This window comes from Toxorhynchites rutilus, chromosome 2 (genome assembly GCF_029784135.1).
Source record: "Toxorhynchites rutilus septentrionalis strain SRP chromosome 2, ASM2978413v1, whole genome shotgun sequence".
In the NCBI taxonomy this organism is placed as follows: Eukaryota; Metazoa; Arthropoda; class Insecta; order Diptera; family Culicidae; genus Toxorhynchites; species Toxorhynchites rutilus.
The window spans coordinates 114,973,144-114,992,011 of NC_073745.1; the positions used below are offsets into that span (position 1 = coordinate 114,973,144).

At 41.2% G+C, this 18,868-nt stretch overlaps 1 protein-coding gene across 2 annotated transcripts in view; it reads left to right on the forward strand.

Annotated features, from left to right (window-relative positions):
- The first annotated feature begins 6,002 nt into the window (after positions 1-6,002).
- LOC129770939 (poly(U)-binding-splicing factor half pint) overlaps positions 6,003-18,868 on the forward strand; it is a 31,452-nt gene continuing 18,586 nt past the window's right edge. Inside the window, exons 1-3 of one of the 2 annotated variants that reach the window (XM_055774146.1) lie at positions 6,003-6,159; positions 6,403-6,661; positions 16,860-16,904. In XM_055774146.1, the coding sequence (XP_055630121.1) occupies positions 6,139-6,159; positions 6,403-6,661; positions 16,860-16,904 (325 nt within the window). In that variant the 5' untranslated portion in view covers positions 6,003-6,138. The remainder of the gene's footprint in view (positions 6,160-6,402; positions 6,662-16,859; positions 16,905-18,868) is intronic. The other variant, XM_055774147.1, reaches the window with a different exon arrangement.

The following is an 18,868-nucleotide window of genomic DNA, read 5'->3' on the forward strand; positions in this document are numbered from 1 at the left end:
TATGGGGACGAACTGTTTTGTTTACGAATATAGTAACAAAACACAATACGATGAATCGAGGATAGGGATGCCAGGCGATTTCTTCAAATATGACAAGACACTGAAGCAATTATTCACTTGATTGCCTGAATTGTTCAAAAAAAGAACTCTCGCGTAACTTTTGAAAAGGTCCTATGTAACAAATGTAAACAAATCGATTTAATGGATGCACGCTATTAGTTTTCAACCATTACAAAAACAATCGTTCACGTATCTATTTTCTACATCTTTTTATCGCCGATACAAAAAATATCTTATGTACAGATTGGGATTTTAAGTACCCGGCTGTTACTTCGGACGTAACTTACCTCCGACGCCCGAAACGTCCGAAGTACTAAAGCAGTCAAAACAACACGATGTCGTACTTCGGTCATTTTGAGTTTTTGTTTTTTTACAGGTGTTGTTAACGATTTCAGTGCAATTCAACGAGTGATAACAATAATAATATGTCCTAAGAACGAAATGCTGATATTTGATATAATTTTTGAATATCTGATATAATCTCAAATTACGGAACAACAGTTACTATTGGTTTTTCAGAGTTATTCTTGACTGCTAGTGGTGAGAGTAGCGATAAAGATCGATTGCTTTTAAGACAATTCGCGGAATAATGTTCGGGTTTTCAACTTCGTTTTTCTCGAGTTGACTAAAATGTTACATTGGACCTTTTCAAAAGTTACGCGAGAACTCTTATATAAATATATTTTTTATCCTCGTTTATTTTACGTCGATATATTTCCATCACGTTTCGTGCTAGGCACCGATCAGGGCAGCTACTCCCCCACCTGTTTCTACTAACACGACTCATATGTGCTACACAAGTCGGTGATGCGCATATTGAGTCGCAGTTTGGTGTAAATAACGTGCCACTCGCATGTAATGTCTGGCTTACACATAGTTGCGCGATATATTTATTTACTAATCCAACCATCCGACCAGCACAACCATACAATGTCAGACTCACGGCACCCGGCACGACCAGCACGAGAAACTGTGCCCAATTTCGAGTTTACACCTCATTTTTAGTCGTTTATAGCTTTATCTGCGATTTTCGTTATTCGCGTTGAGCGTATAATTGGAGTTCTACTGTATTTAGAAAATACGGAACACCAGACGTATGTGGTCAACCTCTTTCATACGCTTAAAGCGGAATAACCCCTTTTCCGCTTTCTGCCAAGAATTTTTCAAAAGGCTAATAAGCCACAATTTTTTGTAATCAACATAGAAAAATAAGAAACATAGAAATCATAACCTAAAAGTAGAAATGAACTGCTTCGTACAATCCTGCAGCAGTGATTTTAATTGTAAATCACCAAATAAAGCTACTGGATGCGTATCCAAACATCGTTTCCTGAAGAAAACTACCCAACGGAATCATTTGCTATAAGCCGTTGCAAATGCTGAACATATTTGGATCAATATTGACTCCAAACAATAACCAATAAACTTGACAGCTGCGATTTGTACGTGATGGCCCATTTAGACCTTGTCAGTTACTCGTGTGCCAGTTAAACCCAGTCTTCAGAATGCAACCTTGTGCTGATGCGAAACAAAATATTTGTACCCAGTTGAGCTACCACTCCTTGTGCACACATGTGCTCTGGCGAATGAACACGCTCCGAACACAGATGAAATGTTTTGTTGTCAGCGTCGATTTTGCGCCCAGTTTTACGCTGAGTTTTGCGCCGTATTTCTATACTGCGTGCTTGAATCTGGATTGCTCTCTCTGTTGAGTTATTTTTCTTCATACAAGCGTATACAGTTCGCATGGAGGCGCGCTGTTGTTTTTATGCTTTGCTTAGAGCGAGCGAAGACAAAGCGGGCGCTAGAATTTGATGTGCATGTTTGTGTTTGTGTATAGAATGAGGCGCGCATCACACAAGTGAGAAGAGATGTTTAGCATCTGAATTCTGCGCCGGGTACATTTTTGCGCTGTCATGTTTATGAATTTTGTGCACTTCGCACCAAGAGAGAATACGGGTTTGATTTGAACCCACACTGATGAAAATAAAACTCATGCGCAGCGCTTTGTTTGTTTTCTGAAGACTGGTTAAACTCATGCCCAACCGATGAACGTCAAACGCACCTATACCACGAAATTTGACGTCCGATTTGTATGTATGGAGCTACTCGGCCGTGTAAAAACAAAAAAAACATTGAATTAGCCCAGATTCTTTTTCAAGAAATGATACTGTCAATGTCTAAACACGGTATGAGTCTAGCCAAAACTTAAAGAAAACCTTCGAGAATCTTCCAAAACATATGACATATTTTATGTATTGCTGATATTCCGACATTAGTCGAGAACATTTTTCCACTAAGATCATCACCACTTGATTTTCCTCGCCTATTTTCTATTGTTTTTTATGTCACAGTGTTCCCAATCAATTCTCGTGTAACTTTTGAAAAAGTCCTAAGTAACAAATGTAATCACATCTAGTTAATGGATGCACACTATTAGTTCTCAATCATTGAACGCGTTGCTAAAACAACCGTTCAAGTATCTATCCATTTCACCTTTTTATCACCGAAACAAAGAATGTCTAATGTACAGATCCGAATTTTAAGCACTCGATTGTAACTTCGGACGTCACTTTTCTCTGACGCTTGATACGTCCGAAATAACAAAGCAATCAAAACAACACGGAGTCGCACTTCGGACATTTTGAGTTTTTGTTATATTCTGGTGTATATACCGTTTTATAGTAATTCAACGAGTGATTACAATAATAATCTGCTTTTAGCACGAAGTGCAAGTATTTGGATCATTGTTCAGTAGTTATTTTAAAATTTTCATCGTACAAAGTAATTTGCCCAATGTACAAAGCGGTCAGTCAAAACGTTCAATGTAACATTTTCCGCTCGGAGGCTTCAATTTCAAACTAAAATCACATAACAACAGTTACGATTGGTTTTTCAGAGTTAGGCAAGGCGCAAATTGAGACGCATATAGCGCGAGTAACTTGGCGCGATATAGCACCTGTTTTTGTGGCTAATGAAAACAGATAGAACGGCGCAAATTGGCCAGATGACGCGAGATGGTGGAGCGCTCGTGAGACACGACTCGCGCGACGCTGTGGCTGAACCACAGTTTCTCGTGCTGGTCATGCCGGTTGTGGTAGTTGTGTTGGTGAACAATCATATAGCGCCGTGGGTTTGACACTGTATGGCTGTACTGGTCGGGTGATTGTGTTAGTAAATAAATATATCGCGCAACTCTGTGTTAATCAGTCATTGTATGCGAGTGGCATGTTATTTACACCAAACTGCGACTCAATATGCGCTCCACCACGCTACGTTTGTGACACGTATGAGTCGTGTTGGTAGTCTCACGTTCGCTTACGAGCGCTATACGCTTCTCAATTTGCGCCTAGCCTTATAATTGACGGCTAGTGGTGAAAGTAGTGATAAAGATCGATTGCTTTTGAAACATTTCGCGGAACAGTGTTCCGATCTTCAACTTCGTTTTTCTCGAGTTGATGTGAATGTTATACCAGGGACAGACATACAGCTGTACTTGCATTGTAAGAGTACAGCGTTGTACAGGTACTATCGTACCATGACAGACATACTTTGGTTGTACATTGTACCGTATGTCAAACTGACAATCAGAATTTTTCCAATTTCCACCACATATTTCAATGAAAAAGGTTTTTATTTAGCGTCTAAACTATCAAACACAACAAGCAAATTTTCACTCTGAGTTTTTAACTCAAGAGATAGTCAGTGAAAAGAATGTTTGCCAAGTGTTTTGATTCGATTTGTTCATGCTACCCACCACTAACCGTCTATGGCGCTGCGCACAGTATAATACCAGGGACAGACATACAGCTGTACTTGCGTTGTACGTGTACAGCGTTGTACAGGTACCATCGTACCATGACAGACATACTTTGGTTGTACATTGTACCGTATGTCAAACTGACAATCAGATATTTTTCCAATTTCCACCACATATTTCAATGAAAAAGGTTTTTATTTAGTGTCTAAACTATCAAACACAACAAACAAGTTTCCAATCTGAGTTATTAACTTAAGAGAAAGTCAATGAAAAGAACGTTTATCAAGTGATTTCATTCTGCTTGTTCATGCTACCCACCACTAACCGTCTATGGCGCTGCGCACAGTACAACTGTAGCCATGTACAGCGGTAATACTTATGACAGACATACAGCTGTACTACCGTTGTACTTCGAAAATTGTATGTCTGTCACCATGTACAGCGCTAGAACCATGCAAGCAACTCGGTACAATCGCTGTACCTGTACCGACCTATTTTACCGCTGTACATGGCTACAGTTGTACTGTGCGCAGCACCACAAATGGTTAGTGGTGGGTAGCATGAGCAAACTGAATCAAAACACTTGGTAAATATTCTTTTCATTGACTTTCTCTTGAGTTAATAACTCAGATTGGAAACTTGTTTGTTGTGTTTGATAGTTTAGACACTAAATAAAAACCTTTTTCATTGAAATATGTGGTGAAAATTGGAAAAATTTCTGATTGTCAGTTTGACATACGGTACAATGTACAACCAAAGTATGTCTGTCATGGTACGATAGTACCTGTACAACGCTGTACTCTACAGCGCAAGTACAGCTGTATGTCTGTCCCTGGTATAAAACAGGTCGGTACAGGTACAGCGATTGTACCGAGTTGCTTGCATGGTTCTAGCGCTGTACATGGTGACAGACATACAATTTTCGAAGTACAACGCAAGTACAGCTGTATGTCTGTCATAAGTATAACTGTAGCCATGTACAGCGGTAAAATAGGTCGGTACAGGTACAGCGATTGTACCGAGTTGCTTGCATGGTTCTAGCGCTGTACATGGTGACAGACATACAATTTTCGAAGTACAACGGTAGTACAGCTGTATGTCTGTCATAAGTATTACGTACCTTTCAAAAGTTACGCGAGAATTCGTGTTGGTTGAATTGGCGATCTAACATACAAATCTACACCTAGGCGGCGCTGCGGAGAAAGTGATGATGGTTTTAAATTTTGCCATGTGAGCTTATGGAAGGTTTGTGGTTCTTCCATAAATTACAATGTTATAATCATAAAAGATTATTTGAATGCGACGAAATTTAATTTTGCACAATTTTGTATATAACATGTTATTTATTTATCTCTTTCAGTAGTGAAAACTATAAAAATGTTGACAATGGTTGAATTAAAGAAATAATTTCGAGAGCACAATCAAACACAAGTAGAAAAAAGCACGATTCCTGTTTGTGAGAACTACCTTGGAAAGCCCGGAAGTAAAATATACGTGATTTGTTTTTGAGTTTTAGGTTACATTAGCATCATTTTCTTAGTTCAAAAACAAAATCCAGATGTCTCACCGATCGTTTACGTTTTGCGTTATACTTATTACAGACATACAGCTGTACTTGCGCTGTACTTCGAAAAATGTATGTCTGTCACCATGTACAGCGCTAGAACCATGCAAGCAACTCGGTACAATCGCTGTATCTGTACCGACCTGTTTCACCGTTGTACATGACTACAGTCGTACTGTGCGCAACGCCACAAACGGTTAGTGGTGGATAGCATGAACAAACTGAATCAAAACACTTGGTAAATATTCTTTTCATTAACTTTCTCTTAAGTTAATAACTCAGATTGGAAACTTGTGTGTTGTGTTTGATAGTTCAGACGCTAAATAAAAAACTTTTTCATTGAAACATTAGGTGAAAATTGGTCGAATTTCTGATTGTCAATTTGACATACGGTACAATGTACAACCAAAGTATGTCTGTCATGCTACGATGGTACCAGTACAACGCTGTACACGTTCAACGCAAGTACAGCTGTATGTCTGTCCCTGGTATTAGATCGCCAATAGGATTGCCAGGGTCTAGCTGTTTTTTAATATTTTCCACCAATGTTTTCCATGTTTTCCAACGTAGTCACTGAAGTACTATACCTACTGTATATGAACACTTTGATTTTGACATTTTAACGACGCACCCTGGAAGCTGCTGTCATTACAGTGAAAATTTTTGCTCAAGCTGCAACGTTTTTCGGGTAAACGAAAAATAAATCCAAATCATTGTGAAAGTGCACAAAAGTGAAATAATTGTACTCTAGATTATGAATGGTGCATCCATAATGGTATGTATAGTGTTTGTTTCCGTATAAAAATGCATTTATCGTAGAAATCTCGCTTTTAAATGTCCGTTTGCTGAGCATCATCCGAAAATCAATCATGGCGGAACTAATATTTTTCTGACGAAGTTTCGTCATGATTGGTGTGTATTGGTTAACAATATTGAAATTTAAAAGTTGTTTACATACATTAGTTTTTGTGGTTTTTTTTACTATTTATAGCGAGTGATATCTAATTATTCATTTTAGGGTGGCAATAACGATTACGCCAACAGTGCTGGAAGCAGCAATAACGAATCTTCGCCGATCCGTGACGATTACCGCAAAGAAGGTTCAGAAGAACCATTACCATCGCCCTCGAAATCTTCTTCGTCGTCCAAGCGGGATAAAGACCGTGAACGCGAACGGGAGAGCCGTGGAAGAGACCGTGATCGGGAGCGGGAAAGTCGCGATCGTAGTCGTGATAGAGAGCGTGGCCGCGATCGTCGCGAACGTGATAGGGATCGTGGTGAGTACACCCTGATGGTTTTAAACATGCATTTATAGAAAATCCATGTGCAGGACACTCTTCCAAAAGCTGTGGGCTTATATCAGTAAGCAAAATCGATAGTGGAGAAGAGCATTCCAAACAGTGTATCTGCACAGGGCCTAGTTCATAGTCATATCATTTCGAATCTCGCGTGGTCTATATAGCGCAATAACGATAGTTGTTTATCAAATGCCGTTTGCTCTTGTTTGTTTTATAGGTTCTAGCCCAGAAACATAGACGCGTTAAATTGGTTACTCATCCATAACCATTTTTACCAACAGCCGCGTTAGCTTGAAATATGTTGATATTTTTTCTTCTCTCTTTGGTCTTTATATTTTGTCACAGTTCAGTTCTCTGCTAATGTTTGGTGGTTTTCTGCTCATCAGCTTAGATTTTGCAGATTCCGACACAGAACAGTATCTTTCTTCTCTACCGCTACTACACTGCATCCAGTATGAGTGAGAAAGTAACAATTGAAACGATGCGAGACGTGATGACAGAGGTGACTTTCTCTCATCTACTCTTTTTATATTTTTACCAGAACAGAACAAATGAACACTTCATAATGAACATAAGAAACTAGAAGCATAAACCAATTTGCTCGGGCTTGCGATTTGATTAAACACATTGATGGTGGCAGAGACAATCCAATGATTATAGAAATTCGGTAAAACCAATACTTGTTCTCTTCAATTATTTTTCTGTTATGGAAAAAAGCTCATCGAAAGGAGAAACCCGACATTAGGATATGTTGTAAATCATCAGAAGCATTCTAATTTTTTGAAAAGTTGCCGATTTCTAAAAAACTTTTTTCACTTATTTGTATTATCGTGATAAAAACACAGATTATACGAAGCGATTATTTTTTTGTTTTCTTCTATTTATTTGAGAGGCCTTCAGCCTCCTGAGCTGATTCGCCTCCAGAAACGATTAAGTGCCGGCTTGGTTTCTCTCGCATGAATCGAAATCGAGACGAACGCTACTCTCCTCGTCTCGTTTTCTAGAATAGGACCCATAATCTGTACACTAAGTCAAAGTCGTTTGAAATTTTGCTTTTGCTTTTTTTAAGTATTGAAAATATTAACGTAAAAATCAGACATCTGCCCAGGTCAGAATCAAATGTTCGTACGGAAGTTCCTTATATGCAAGTAGTGACTTCGGAAGAATCTTCGACAAGTTCACAGAATTTCGAAAAGAAGCGGTAAATTAATGTTCACAACCGTTGGGATTGGTGCTTTCAAACAATCTGGCGTTTAGGTGAGAGGAACATGGGCTGGTATAAATTGATGTTGATTCACACAAGAGTAACTACTCCTTGGTTCAATGCAGCAGTTCTTGACGTAACATTTGACTGCTTTATTAGGATGTCCTTACGTGATGAGCAAACCACTTGGCTCGTACTAATTACGCTTCATCGATTTGGGAGCTTGCGGACTCAATATATTCTGCTTTGGCGCGATATCCATCGATCGCTAGGTTATTCCACACATCATCTAACAATTCCCCTACATACTCAAAATGTTTCGTTCCCAGTTCCGGGTTCCTTGTTTTGAGTTTTTATTCAAGTGGAATCCCTCATGATCATGAGGAAGTATTAAACCTGCCCGGGAAAGAGGAGTCATCCGACGTTCAACTCAGTTGAAAGCTCTGCGTCCTGGAGCATTTGTAGCAATAAATATTGCATCAAGATTCAATTATTTAAAATGATAATATATCGGAAAATATGTATTATCTTTGAAGATAAGGGTCCTCGTCTAGTTCTCAAACCACATTCATTATGATTACTGGCTTGATTATTCCTTGACATCGAATAATCTCGAATATAGGCAGCTCGCACACCCTTTTAAAATCGAGCCCATGAAAAAATGCGTTCGAAGAACAGTGCCTTCCTGATCAAACTGCAACGTACAATGTGTAGCGTATCGCATACTTATCGATATTCCTAATGTGCTCGGTAAAATGAGCAAACCCATAAGCCATTATACGATTTAACGATGAAATGTATCGGAAGATAAATAATAAATTAGGGTCATAACAATTAGTGATCTGGAAGCTAACACACGTATATTAATTCTCTAAATCTATATTCAAACTCCGAATTATATCGTGAAGTGTGAAAACATAAAACATTGGACCACTGTATTGAACTACTTAAGCATTATCAAGATGTGCTAGCTTTATTTTGTATCCTGCGGAACAAGCAGCCATGACAAAATCATGATCCAGTAGATTAACGCAATATTCGGGATGCATTAATCGGTGTCTACTTACTGGCTGTTGTTAAGCCCATTACAACACGTTTTTTATCATCTTGGCTGAGGAAACACCTCATTCGGTCCTAGAATCGAAGCTAGCTACTCAAGCATACGAGGATGCGTAAATTTATTTAGAATTAAAAATAGGATATTGTTACGTAACGATCACGGCTACTAGATTTGGATGGATTTAGATTTGGCTTTTTTGGGGTTATTGTCAGCGAAGTTCTGAATGAATATCAGTTGTTGAATTTCTCCTAATAAATTACAATTAATTTATTTAATTAAATAAATGCATGACTGTACAAGATGAATGCCCTGGAGAATGCAATTTTTTGTGGGCTTTATTTTTTTTACCTTGATGCTGAGCACCAAGGTAAAATGCCTTTAATGTTTGAATAGAAACACTTATTTAGAATAAGTAATAAAAGCATTCGATTTTTCAAAGATCGATTCTTTGGTATTGATTTAATCAGTGAATCGATCCGCTTTCGACGCTTTCAATAGGAATTCCCATTCACCAACAAATTGGATGATTTCACATTAGTCGTTTTCTTCTGCCTGACTAAGTATAATCTGTCCACGGTAAAGGGTGTGTCACATCAAATTGCATCCCGGAAAAACGCTGTAGAAATTCCCCCAGTAGACCGATCCTTTTGAAAATTTTAGACAGTAAAATAAAAACTATTAAACAACTTTTGGCATTTTCTTTTTATTCATACGTCGAGCCCAAGCCCGTATGCTCGCACCTTCCTCTTTACCCCGTCCATAAGGTTCTGTACAACGTCAGGTTGTAGTTTTTTTTGAACAGAAATCCATTTTCTCTTGAAGTCCGCCTCCGATTTGACAACTTTTGGGTTCTTTCGGAGGGCCTGCTTCATAATCGCCCAATATATCTCTATTGGGCGAAGCTCCGGCGCATTGAGCGGGTTCATTTCCTTTGGCACGAAGGTGACCCCGTTGGATTCGTACCACTCCAACACGTCCTTTGAATAGTGGCACGAAGCGAGATCCGGCCAGAAGATGGTCCCTCGTGCTGCTTCAATAGTGGTAGTAAGTAGTAAGTAGTAAGTGGTAGTAGGCACTCCTCAAGGTAAACCTGCCCGTTTACCGTGCCGGTCATCACGAAGGGGGCGCTCCGCTTTCCGCAAGAGCAGATCGCTTGCCACACCATGTACTTTTTGGCAAACTTGGATAGTTTCTGCTTGCGAATCTCCTCCGGAACGCCGAATTTGTCCTCTGTGGAGAAGAACAACAGGCCCGGCAGCTGACGAAAGTCCGCTTTGACGTAGGTTTCGTCGTCCATTACCAGGCAATGCGGCTTCGTCAGCATTTCGGTGTACAGCTTCCGGGCTCGCGTCTTCCCCACCATGTTTTGCCTTTCCTCGCGGTTAGGAGCCTTCTGAACCTTGTATGTACGCAGGCCCTCCCGCTGCTTGGTCCGCTGGACGAATGAACTTGACAAATTCAGCTTATTGGCGACATCCCAGACCGAACTTCTCGGATCACGTCTAAACTGCTTTATTAGCGTAAGATTATATTAGCGTGCAGAATTTGAATTTGAATATCCATGCGCAGCAGGCGCTGACTTTAAACCTAGAAATAAAATTTTTATTAGTAACTGTGTTCTCAACCAAAGCAGTAGTTTGTTCTTCGGCTCTATCCGAGAGGTTATGGGCCCAGCGGAAAACTGAAGAAAGTTCGAGAATAGTGAAGAAAAAATGTCGACTGGAGGTAGTAACTCAGGAGGAAGCGGAAGCGGCGAACCAGCACCGGTACCAGCAGCAGCTCAAGTTCAAAATTTGTCAACCCTACCGTCCATAGAACGCCTGACTGGTCGCGACAATTGGGCAACTTGGAAATTTGCGGTGGAAACATTTTTGGAGCTTGAGGACCTGTGGGATGCGGTGAAGCCGATAGCGAATGCTGATGGAATTTTCCCAGCCGTCGACCAACGGAAGGATAGGAAAGCGCGTGCGAAAATCATCCTTTTACTTGATCCGATCAACTACGTTCACGTGAAGAACGCAAGAACCGCAAGTGAGTGTTGGGCGAAACTGGAAGCAGCGTTTGAAGACACCGGTTTGACCCGGCGAGTAGGACTCCTGCGAAAGCTCATCACCACAACGATGGCCGCATGCGATTCTGTGGACCAGTACGTCACCCAGATCATTTCCACCGCCCACCAGCTTCGAGGCATTGGATTTGATATCTCTGAGGAATGGATCGGAACGTTGCTGTTAGCAGGTCTACCGGACGAGTACAAACCCATGATAATGGCATTGGAAAGCTCTGGGACTGCGATTACAAGGCATCAAAACGAAATTGCTACAAGAAGTGCAAACGCAAACCGACCGAACCGCATTTTTTGGGAAAAGGACACCTCAACCGAGGAAGAAGCAAAGCGCAGCCGAAAGCAGGTCAGCAGAGCAGCCCAAGGGACCCAAATGCAAGCGGTGCAAGAAGTTTGGCCACATCGCCCAGGAATGCCCAGCAAATCAACGAGGATCAGCGTTTAGTGCCGTGTTATCGACTAACAACGGTGCGGATGACAAAGCTTGGTATTTTGATTCAGGATCGTCGGATCATTTCACCTACAACCGAAAACTTCTGGTGAACACGAGGGATGCACGCGGTGTAGTTATAGCAGCAGACAAAGTGACGATGAATATCGTTGCGAGTGGCCTGGTCAAGCTAGATGCGAAGTGTACTCCCGAAAGCCCACCGATAGAAGTCAACGGCGTGAAATTCATCCCCGAAATGTCCAACAACCTTCTTTCGGTAAGTCAAATCGTTCGCCGTGGACACGTGGTGCAATTTTCTCTAACCGGAGTCAAGGTGATCGACCCATTGGGCGTCGTCATAGCAACGGGTTGCCATGACATCGAGAAAGGGCTGTTTCGGTTCGAAGCGAAAAAGACTATAGCAACGTCACTGGCATGCACATCAAGCAATATCGACACGTGGCACAGGAGAATGGGTCACCTGAATGTAGGCAAGGTAGGAATGAAGCAGCTGAAAGGTGGTCTAGCTTCTGGTACACAGTTCGATGAAACGACTTGTGGAAATTGTGTCGTCTGTGCGATGGGAAAACAGTCCCGTCTACCTTTTCCTAAGGTGGGACATCGTGCAGGTCAAGTGCTGGAGGTCGTCCATTCAGACATTTGCGGTCCGATTGGAGGAGACATCGTTGGGCGGAAGTCGATACTACGTGTCCTTCACCGACGATAAGACGAGACGAATTTCCATCTATTTTCTGGAGACCAAGTCCGAAGCCGAGGTGCTGCGAGCGTTCATCCACTACCACAGTCTCGCAGAGCGGCAAACCGGATGCAAATTGAAAATTGTTCGGACAGACAATGGTAAGGAATACACCAATAAGTCTTTCCAGAACCGGCTGAGAGTATTGGGCATCCGGCACCAGACGTCAACGGAGTATACCCCAGAGCAAAACGGTCTGGCCGAGCGAGTTAATCGCACCATCGTCGAGCGGGCTCGATGCATATTGTTTGAAGCGAAGCTACCGAAGGCATTCTGGGCCGAAGCGGTGGCAGCTGCAACGTACTTGATCAACCGTTCCCCGACCAAAGGGCACAAGCAAACACCGGAGGAGGCTTGAAGTGGCCGTAAGCCGGATTTGTCACACATCCGTGTGATTGGTGCCAAGGTGATGGCACACATTCCCAAGCAAAAACGGCGCAAATGGGATGCCAAGTCCAAGGAATCGATTCTCGTGGGTTTCGATGAAGATACCAAGGCATACCGCTTGTATGATACCGCCACGAAGAAGTTTTTCAAGAGTCGGGATGTCGTCTTCATTAGTGAACCGTCCCACGAACCATCCGATACCGTATCAGCTCCAGTGAGGAAGCCAACGCAGGTGCGTACATTCGTGTCCTTGGATTTCGAAGAAGCACAAGCAGATGTCGTCGATGTCATCGAGGCGCACCCACCTAAGGAAGAAAAAGAAGAGGAGGAGCAGTCAGATGATTATTCGGACGATTCGGAGGCATCCAACTACTACTCGCAAGCCGAAACCAGCGAAAGTGATATTTCTGACGGTGACGTGACAATCATTGCGCTCCCCCCGCGACAAACTTCACAACCACCCGAGTCACAGGTGTTGAGGCGCAGCGGAAGGGAGCGCGCATTACCAGGCAAGTACCTTGATTATTATATTCCGAGCAAAGGCCTACCGTCCTACCAATTTTCAGGCCAGCGCAACGTTCAGCCAACGGTTGGTTCGTCGTTTGGATCGGCATCGGTTACCGCATCGGAGCAGCAACGTATGAAGAAGGGCAACTGTCTCGCTAGCCGCACCGCTAGTGACCCCCGTAGTTTCAAGGAGGCGTTACAATTCGCAGACGACGAACTTTGGAAAGCTGCAATGATCGAAGAATATCAAGCGTTAGTGAGGAACAACACATGGGAGCTCGTCGATCTACCCCCCGGTGAGCGTGCAATTGGTTGCAAGTGGCTGTTTAAAACCAAGGAGGACGAAAAGGGCAACATCGTGCGGCACAAGGCCAGGATCGTGGCGCAAGGCTTCACCCAGAAGTTTGGTGTCGATTACGACGAAGTTTTCGCACCTGTGGCGAAGCAAGTCACGTTTCGCACGTTGCTTAACGTCGCTGCACGGAAGAATCTGACTGTGAAGCACGTAGATGTCAAGACGGCGTATCTTAACGGAGAGCTGGATGAAGTCATCTATATGCGCCAACCCGATGGTTTCCATACCGGAAATGAGGGTACCGTATGCCGCTTGAGGAGGAGCCTATACGGACTCAAATAGTCAGCGCGAGTATGGAACAAGAAGGTGGATTCTATCTTCAAGGCCATAGGGTTTATCCAGTCGAAGGCAGATCCATGCCTATACATCCGGAAGAAAGGAGGAGCATTCACGTACATCCTAATCTACGTGGATGATATGGTCTTCGTCGCGCAGTCAGAGGAAGAGTTCCGCTCCATCTTGGGATATCTAGAGCAACAGTTCGCCGTTACCAACCTGGGAGATCTTCATCATTTCTTGGGTATGGAGGTAGAACGTGGACAGAATGGCTTCAAATTGAACCAACAGACTTACATCAAGAAGCTAGTCAAGAGGTTCAGCTTGGAAAATGCCAAACCGTCGAAGGTTCCCATCGATCCAGGCTATTTGCAGCTGAAGGAGGAGGAGCATGACCAGCTACCGAATAACCACCAATTCATTAGCCTTATTGGAGGATTGCTTTACGTGGCACTGCACACTCGTCCGGATATTGCAGTAAGCACGACGATCCTGGCGCAGAAATCCAGTTGCCCCAACCAACAAGACTGGAATGAAGCTAAGCGAGTGCTGCGATATCTAGCAACAAGCAGTCACCTCAAGCTGGCACTGGGATGCAACAGCGATGGCTTGTCGCTATACACTGACGCGGATTGGGCAGGAGACCAGCGGGACAGGAAGTCTAAATCTGGGCATTTGATCATGTTCGGAGGAGGCCTGATCCAGTGGGGTTCCAGAAAGCAGTCGTGTGTGGCCCTCAACACAACTGAAGCCGAATTGGTTGCACTTGCAGAGGGATGCCAAGAGCTTATCTGGACGAAGCGATTGATGGATGAAATCGGCGAGTCTTCAACCCAGCCAATTCCAGTATACGAAGATAACCAGAGCTGCATCAAGGTAATCGAAAGCGACCGTTTGGAGCGAAGGACGAAACACATTGAAACGAAATTCTTTTTCGTTCGCGATCTCCATCAACAACAGCTAATCAACCTGCAGTACTGCCCTTCGGAATCGATGTTAGCTGACATGTTGACGAAGCCACTGCAACGAGTCCGTTTGGAGGATTTACGAAGCCAAATGGGAGTAATTCAAGATTAGCACGAGGAGGAGTATTAGCGTAAGATTATATTAGCGTGCAGAATTTGAATTTGAATATCCATGCGCAGCAGGCGCTGACTTTAAACCTAGAAATAAAATTTTTATTAGTAACTGTGTTCTCAACCAAAGCAGTAGTTTGTTCTTCGGCTCTATCCGAGATGCTTAACTACACGCTTGTGATCTTTTTCACTGACGGAGCATCCATTTTTGCCGTTCTTCACCTTCAGGTCGATGGTTAGGTTCTCGAAGTATCGTTTTAGTACTCTGCTGACCCGTGGATTGGACGATTCCAAGCATCTTACCGATGTCCCGATGTGACAACTCCGGATTCTCGAAATGAGTGCGCAGGATTAATTGACGACGCTCTTTTTCGTTCGACGACATTTTTCCAAATTTACGAAAAATTGACAGTGAAGCATGGCCAACGTGATCTATACACTCTTATCTGATTATAAGCGAAAGCTGAAGATATAATTCCTAAAAATTAAATTTCTACAGCGTTTTTTCCGTGATGCAATTTGATGTGACACACCCTTTACTTTCAAGGGTATGATTCATTGATCTCGTTGAAGAGAGCTCCAGACGGTATTATGAACATCCGAGAGACTTCACGGATGGAATCATTGTCGTTGTTTACTAATAATAGCTCGTTTTCAACCGTTTCAACGAAGAGATAAGTTTTTGCACCTTACCGCCGCTTCTTGTAAGTTGCCATTTTGAACAAAAATAAAACTTTCAGATTTTCAATTATTTTCCTGTTTTAACTTATTTTCCACATTTTGTTGTGTTTATTGATATATCCAATTGTGAGTCACAATCGCCTCTAATGCGACACAGATGGTGTGCCTCGGTATGTAGAATTAGAGGCAACGGTCTGTATATCCTAAGGTGGGAAAATAAGTCAAAACCATTTTGCAGTCATCTTGAAAGTATATTGTGTTTTGTTGGTAAATAACACACAATACACTTGTGCATGGCTTATGAACTCTATCCAATACAACATTTTGAATTGCGAATGATTCATGTTTTCTATAAACAAAACGTTTATCTTCAAATAGAGTACAAGTATCAGCTAAATGCCATCATGAGAGAATGCAGTAATTTAGAGGCTTGTTATCAGTCCCTATCTTTTACGTTTCAAATAAACAATTCTTCTTCCGCGTTCTTCCGCACCCAGCCTTCAGATGGATCTCGAACATGTCATAGAAAAAGTTTTAGATTTAATTACATAATACCTCCAAAATTTTCAGTTTGTTTTCCGTAGTACGATTGATGAATTTGCCCCAGGATAACGGTACTATTGTGGACCAGGTTTAACTTTAATCCTTAACAAAGGCTGTTGATTGCTCGGTGGCTAGAGCGATACTGGAATGGAAGTGATGCTAATGTTGTGCTGGATTAGAAAGGCTTCGAATTAAAAGAAATTCATTCGTCTCTATAACGAATGAATAGAAATCACAAACGATTTTTTTATACTCTCCCCTGTGCAATTCCGCTGTCTCAACATAGGTATTACTTGCGTCATTTATTTTTAGTAGTACTTGGTTGAGATTTCTTATGCCAAATAGCACGCCCTGAATGTATTCTGAGTGGGAAGCTCTAGAATACGCGTGTCCACAGCATAAGTTGGAAGAAACAATCTCTTTAACGGAAAATCCCCCGACCAGAGCGAGAAACGAACCAAAAATTTATCACCATTTAAGAAAAATTCACAGAATTAGGTATAAGTCAACGCATAAAGTATAACAATCACGCATAAACACCTGGCACTATCTGGCATGGAAAGCCGGGTTCTATGATTTTAACTAGGCCTGTATATACTTTTTAAATCCACAAATGTTTCATTTTTTCCGTGAATCACACCGGAAACTACGAAACACATCAATCCATTGGTTCATGAAATATTGGCGAAACGTGCTAAGATTATAGAACAAAAACTATTGTCACGACAAACCGATTCGCGGAGAAGTGATATGCGGTGAGATATCATCGTATGCATTCACACCGAAAATTCCGTATTTACAATGAATATAATTAAAAATTTCTTACTCTCTTATAGCTACATGGGCGGATCTCCCACCTCCTCCTCCACCTCCGCCTACAAGTACGTATTTATTTTGTTTTAATGTAAAAGAATTTTTTTTTATTGATTTGAACAACAGCAGTTAGCAGTTTTGAGAATTATTACAAAATGGGCGTGCGTCATAGATGTCATGTCATAGTAACGAAAATCATAAAAATATAACGTTTACAAATGGTTTTAATGAAAAGTTTTTTTTATCAAAACCATGAGAAAATGTGAATTTCGTGAAATTTGCCATAGGTTCGTAAGGTGATAAATGGAAATAATTTTTAAACTTTTCTCATTGTTGTCTCAACACACATTTTCATTTTTTATTGTTTCGGAAACACACAGTAACTAGTAAACAAGATTGTATATAGTCAGTGAATGTTGACACGTCGTATAGAAACTAATATCGGTCTGTCAACATAGTGTTTCACAGTGTTAATCATGGAAGAGGTGACTATTTTGAAATATTTTTCATTGATATGTGGAGCATCTCTTTAAGAACTCTTAAGTACTCATTACAGAGAAACCTAAAATCGAACGTTGATCACGAATGGAATCATTAGGCGAAACTTATTTTTTGAAGCTGCTGGTTAAGTTTAGTACGATTTTTAATGCGATTTTCTTTGTGCGGTCCATATCCAAAAGTTGAATGGTGATGAATCACTTATATTCGTATTCGTATAATCTGTTAGTCTGTGGTTCCAGTTTATGCTTGTGGTATGAATTCGTTATTATTGATTGCATCAAAGCAAAAAAAAATAACACGATGAGTGGCGAAAATACTTACGAGATGATCCATACCCAGGTCCAGATTCTTACATTTGTTTCAATAAACCTCCTGTAGAAAATTATGTCATACTATCGCGGGTTGCGTTATTCTGAACAAGCCGAATTTTAAAACATTCGTTGTAAGAAGTTGACGTATGATGCAAAAGCCTTAAGTGCAACGTCTTTTGAAATCAAATAAGAAAAATCGTTCGTCACCTCCTCCATGGAACGCGCTGTTACTTTTTTGATTCCCGGTTAAAATGAAAGGAAATAAAAATAACAGAAGTAACCTGAGAGAATAAGAATATTTCACAAGTAACTAGAAAAACATCATGGGTATAAATGCCACACAGAAAATAGCACAATGTTTTTATTTACTCTCCTATATTCTCGCACAGGAGGGTGAATTAAATGACTATTAAATCTGAATGAAGTTGAAGAAAAAGTTTGTTTGAAGTTCGATTATATCTTTTTCTTTAAATAAATACCAATCCCGCCGAAAAAGTACACAATAGCAATATTACAGAAAAACGCACGGTCTGTGATACCTTGCGTGAATATACGAGTTATGACGGTGTGTCGACTACCTTGAAAATCCTTGAATATCAGGGAATTAAAATAATGTCAGGGAATATCAGGGAATTTCGACATCAATCTGGAAAAAATTAAATTCCGTCATTTAGAATTTTTGTTATTGCAGTAATTAGAAAATTTTGATAACACCAAAAGCCGAGAAGGTATAGCTAGGGCTTGATAAAATGAGCTTCATGATGATGCTAGACTTTGTCAGGAATTCTAAAGCTAAGAATTCTGAGCTCGATGAAACTTTGTAAGCTAAATTTTGTCGTTGGTTTCGACGAGTCTTTGAACAAGGCTGCAGTTGCATCTGAATATCAGATTTTGGGATGAAGAATAAATGGAGGTGGTAAATCGTTACATGACGTCAATGTTCTTGGAGAAGGTTTGGGAATTATATATTTGAACAAACCTACCAACGTGAATTGGTCATATTACGCGAACTGCAACTGGACTTTTACAAAGGAGAAGAAAAACTCTTGAATTTGGGTAGCTCCGGATTCATCAATAGATTGAAGGATTAAAAAAATTCGCCAAAATTTACGACAGACAAATCTTGAAATTCCGTCTGGGATGCGGAGCTCTGGTTTTGAAGCTTACGATGCATTGATATATCCTTGATCTTGCCGTCATTGATTTTGATTTAAAAGAAA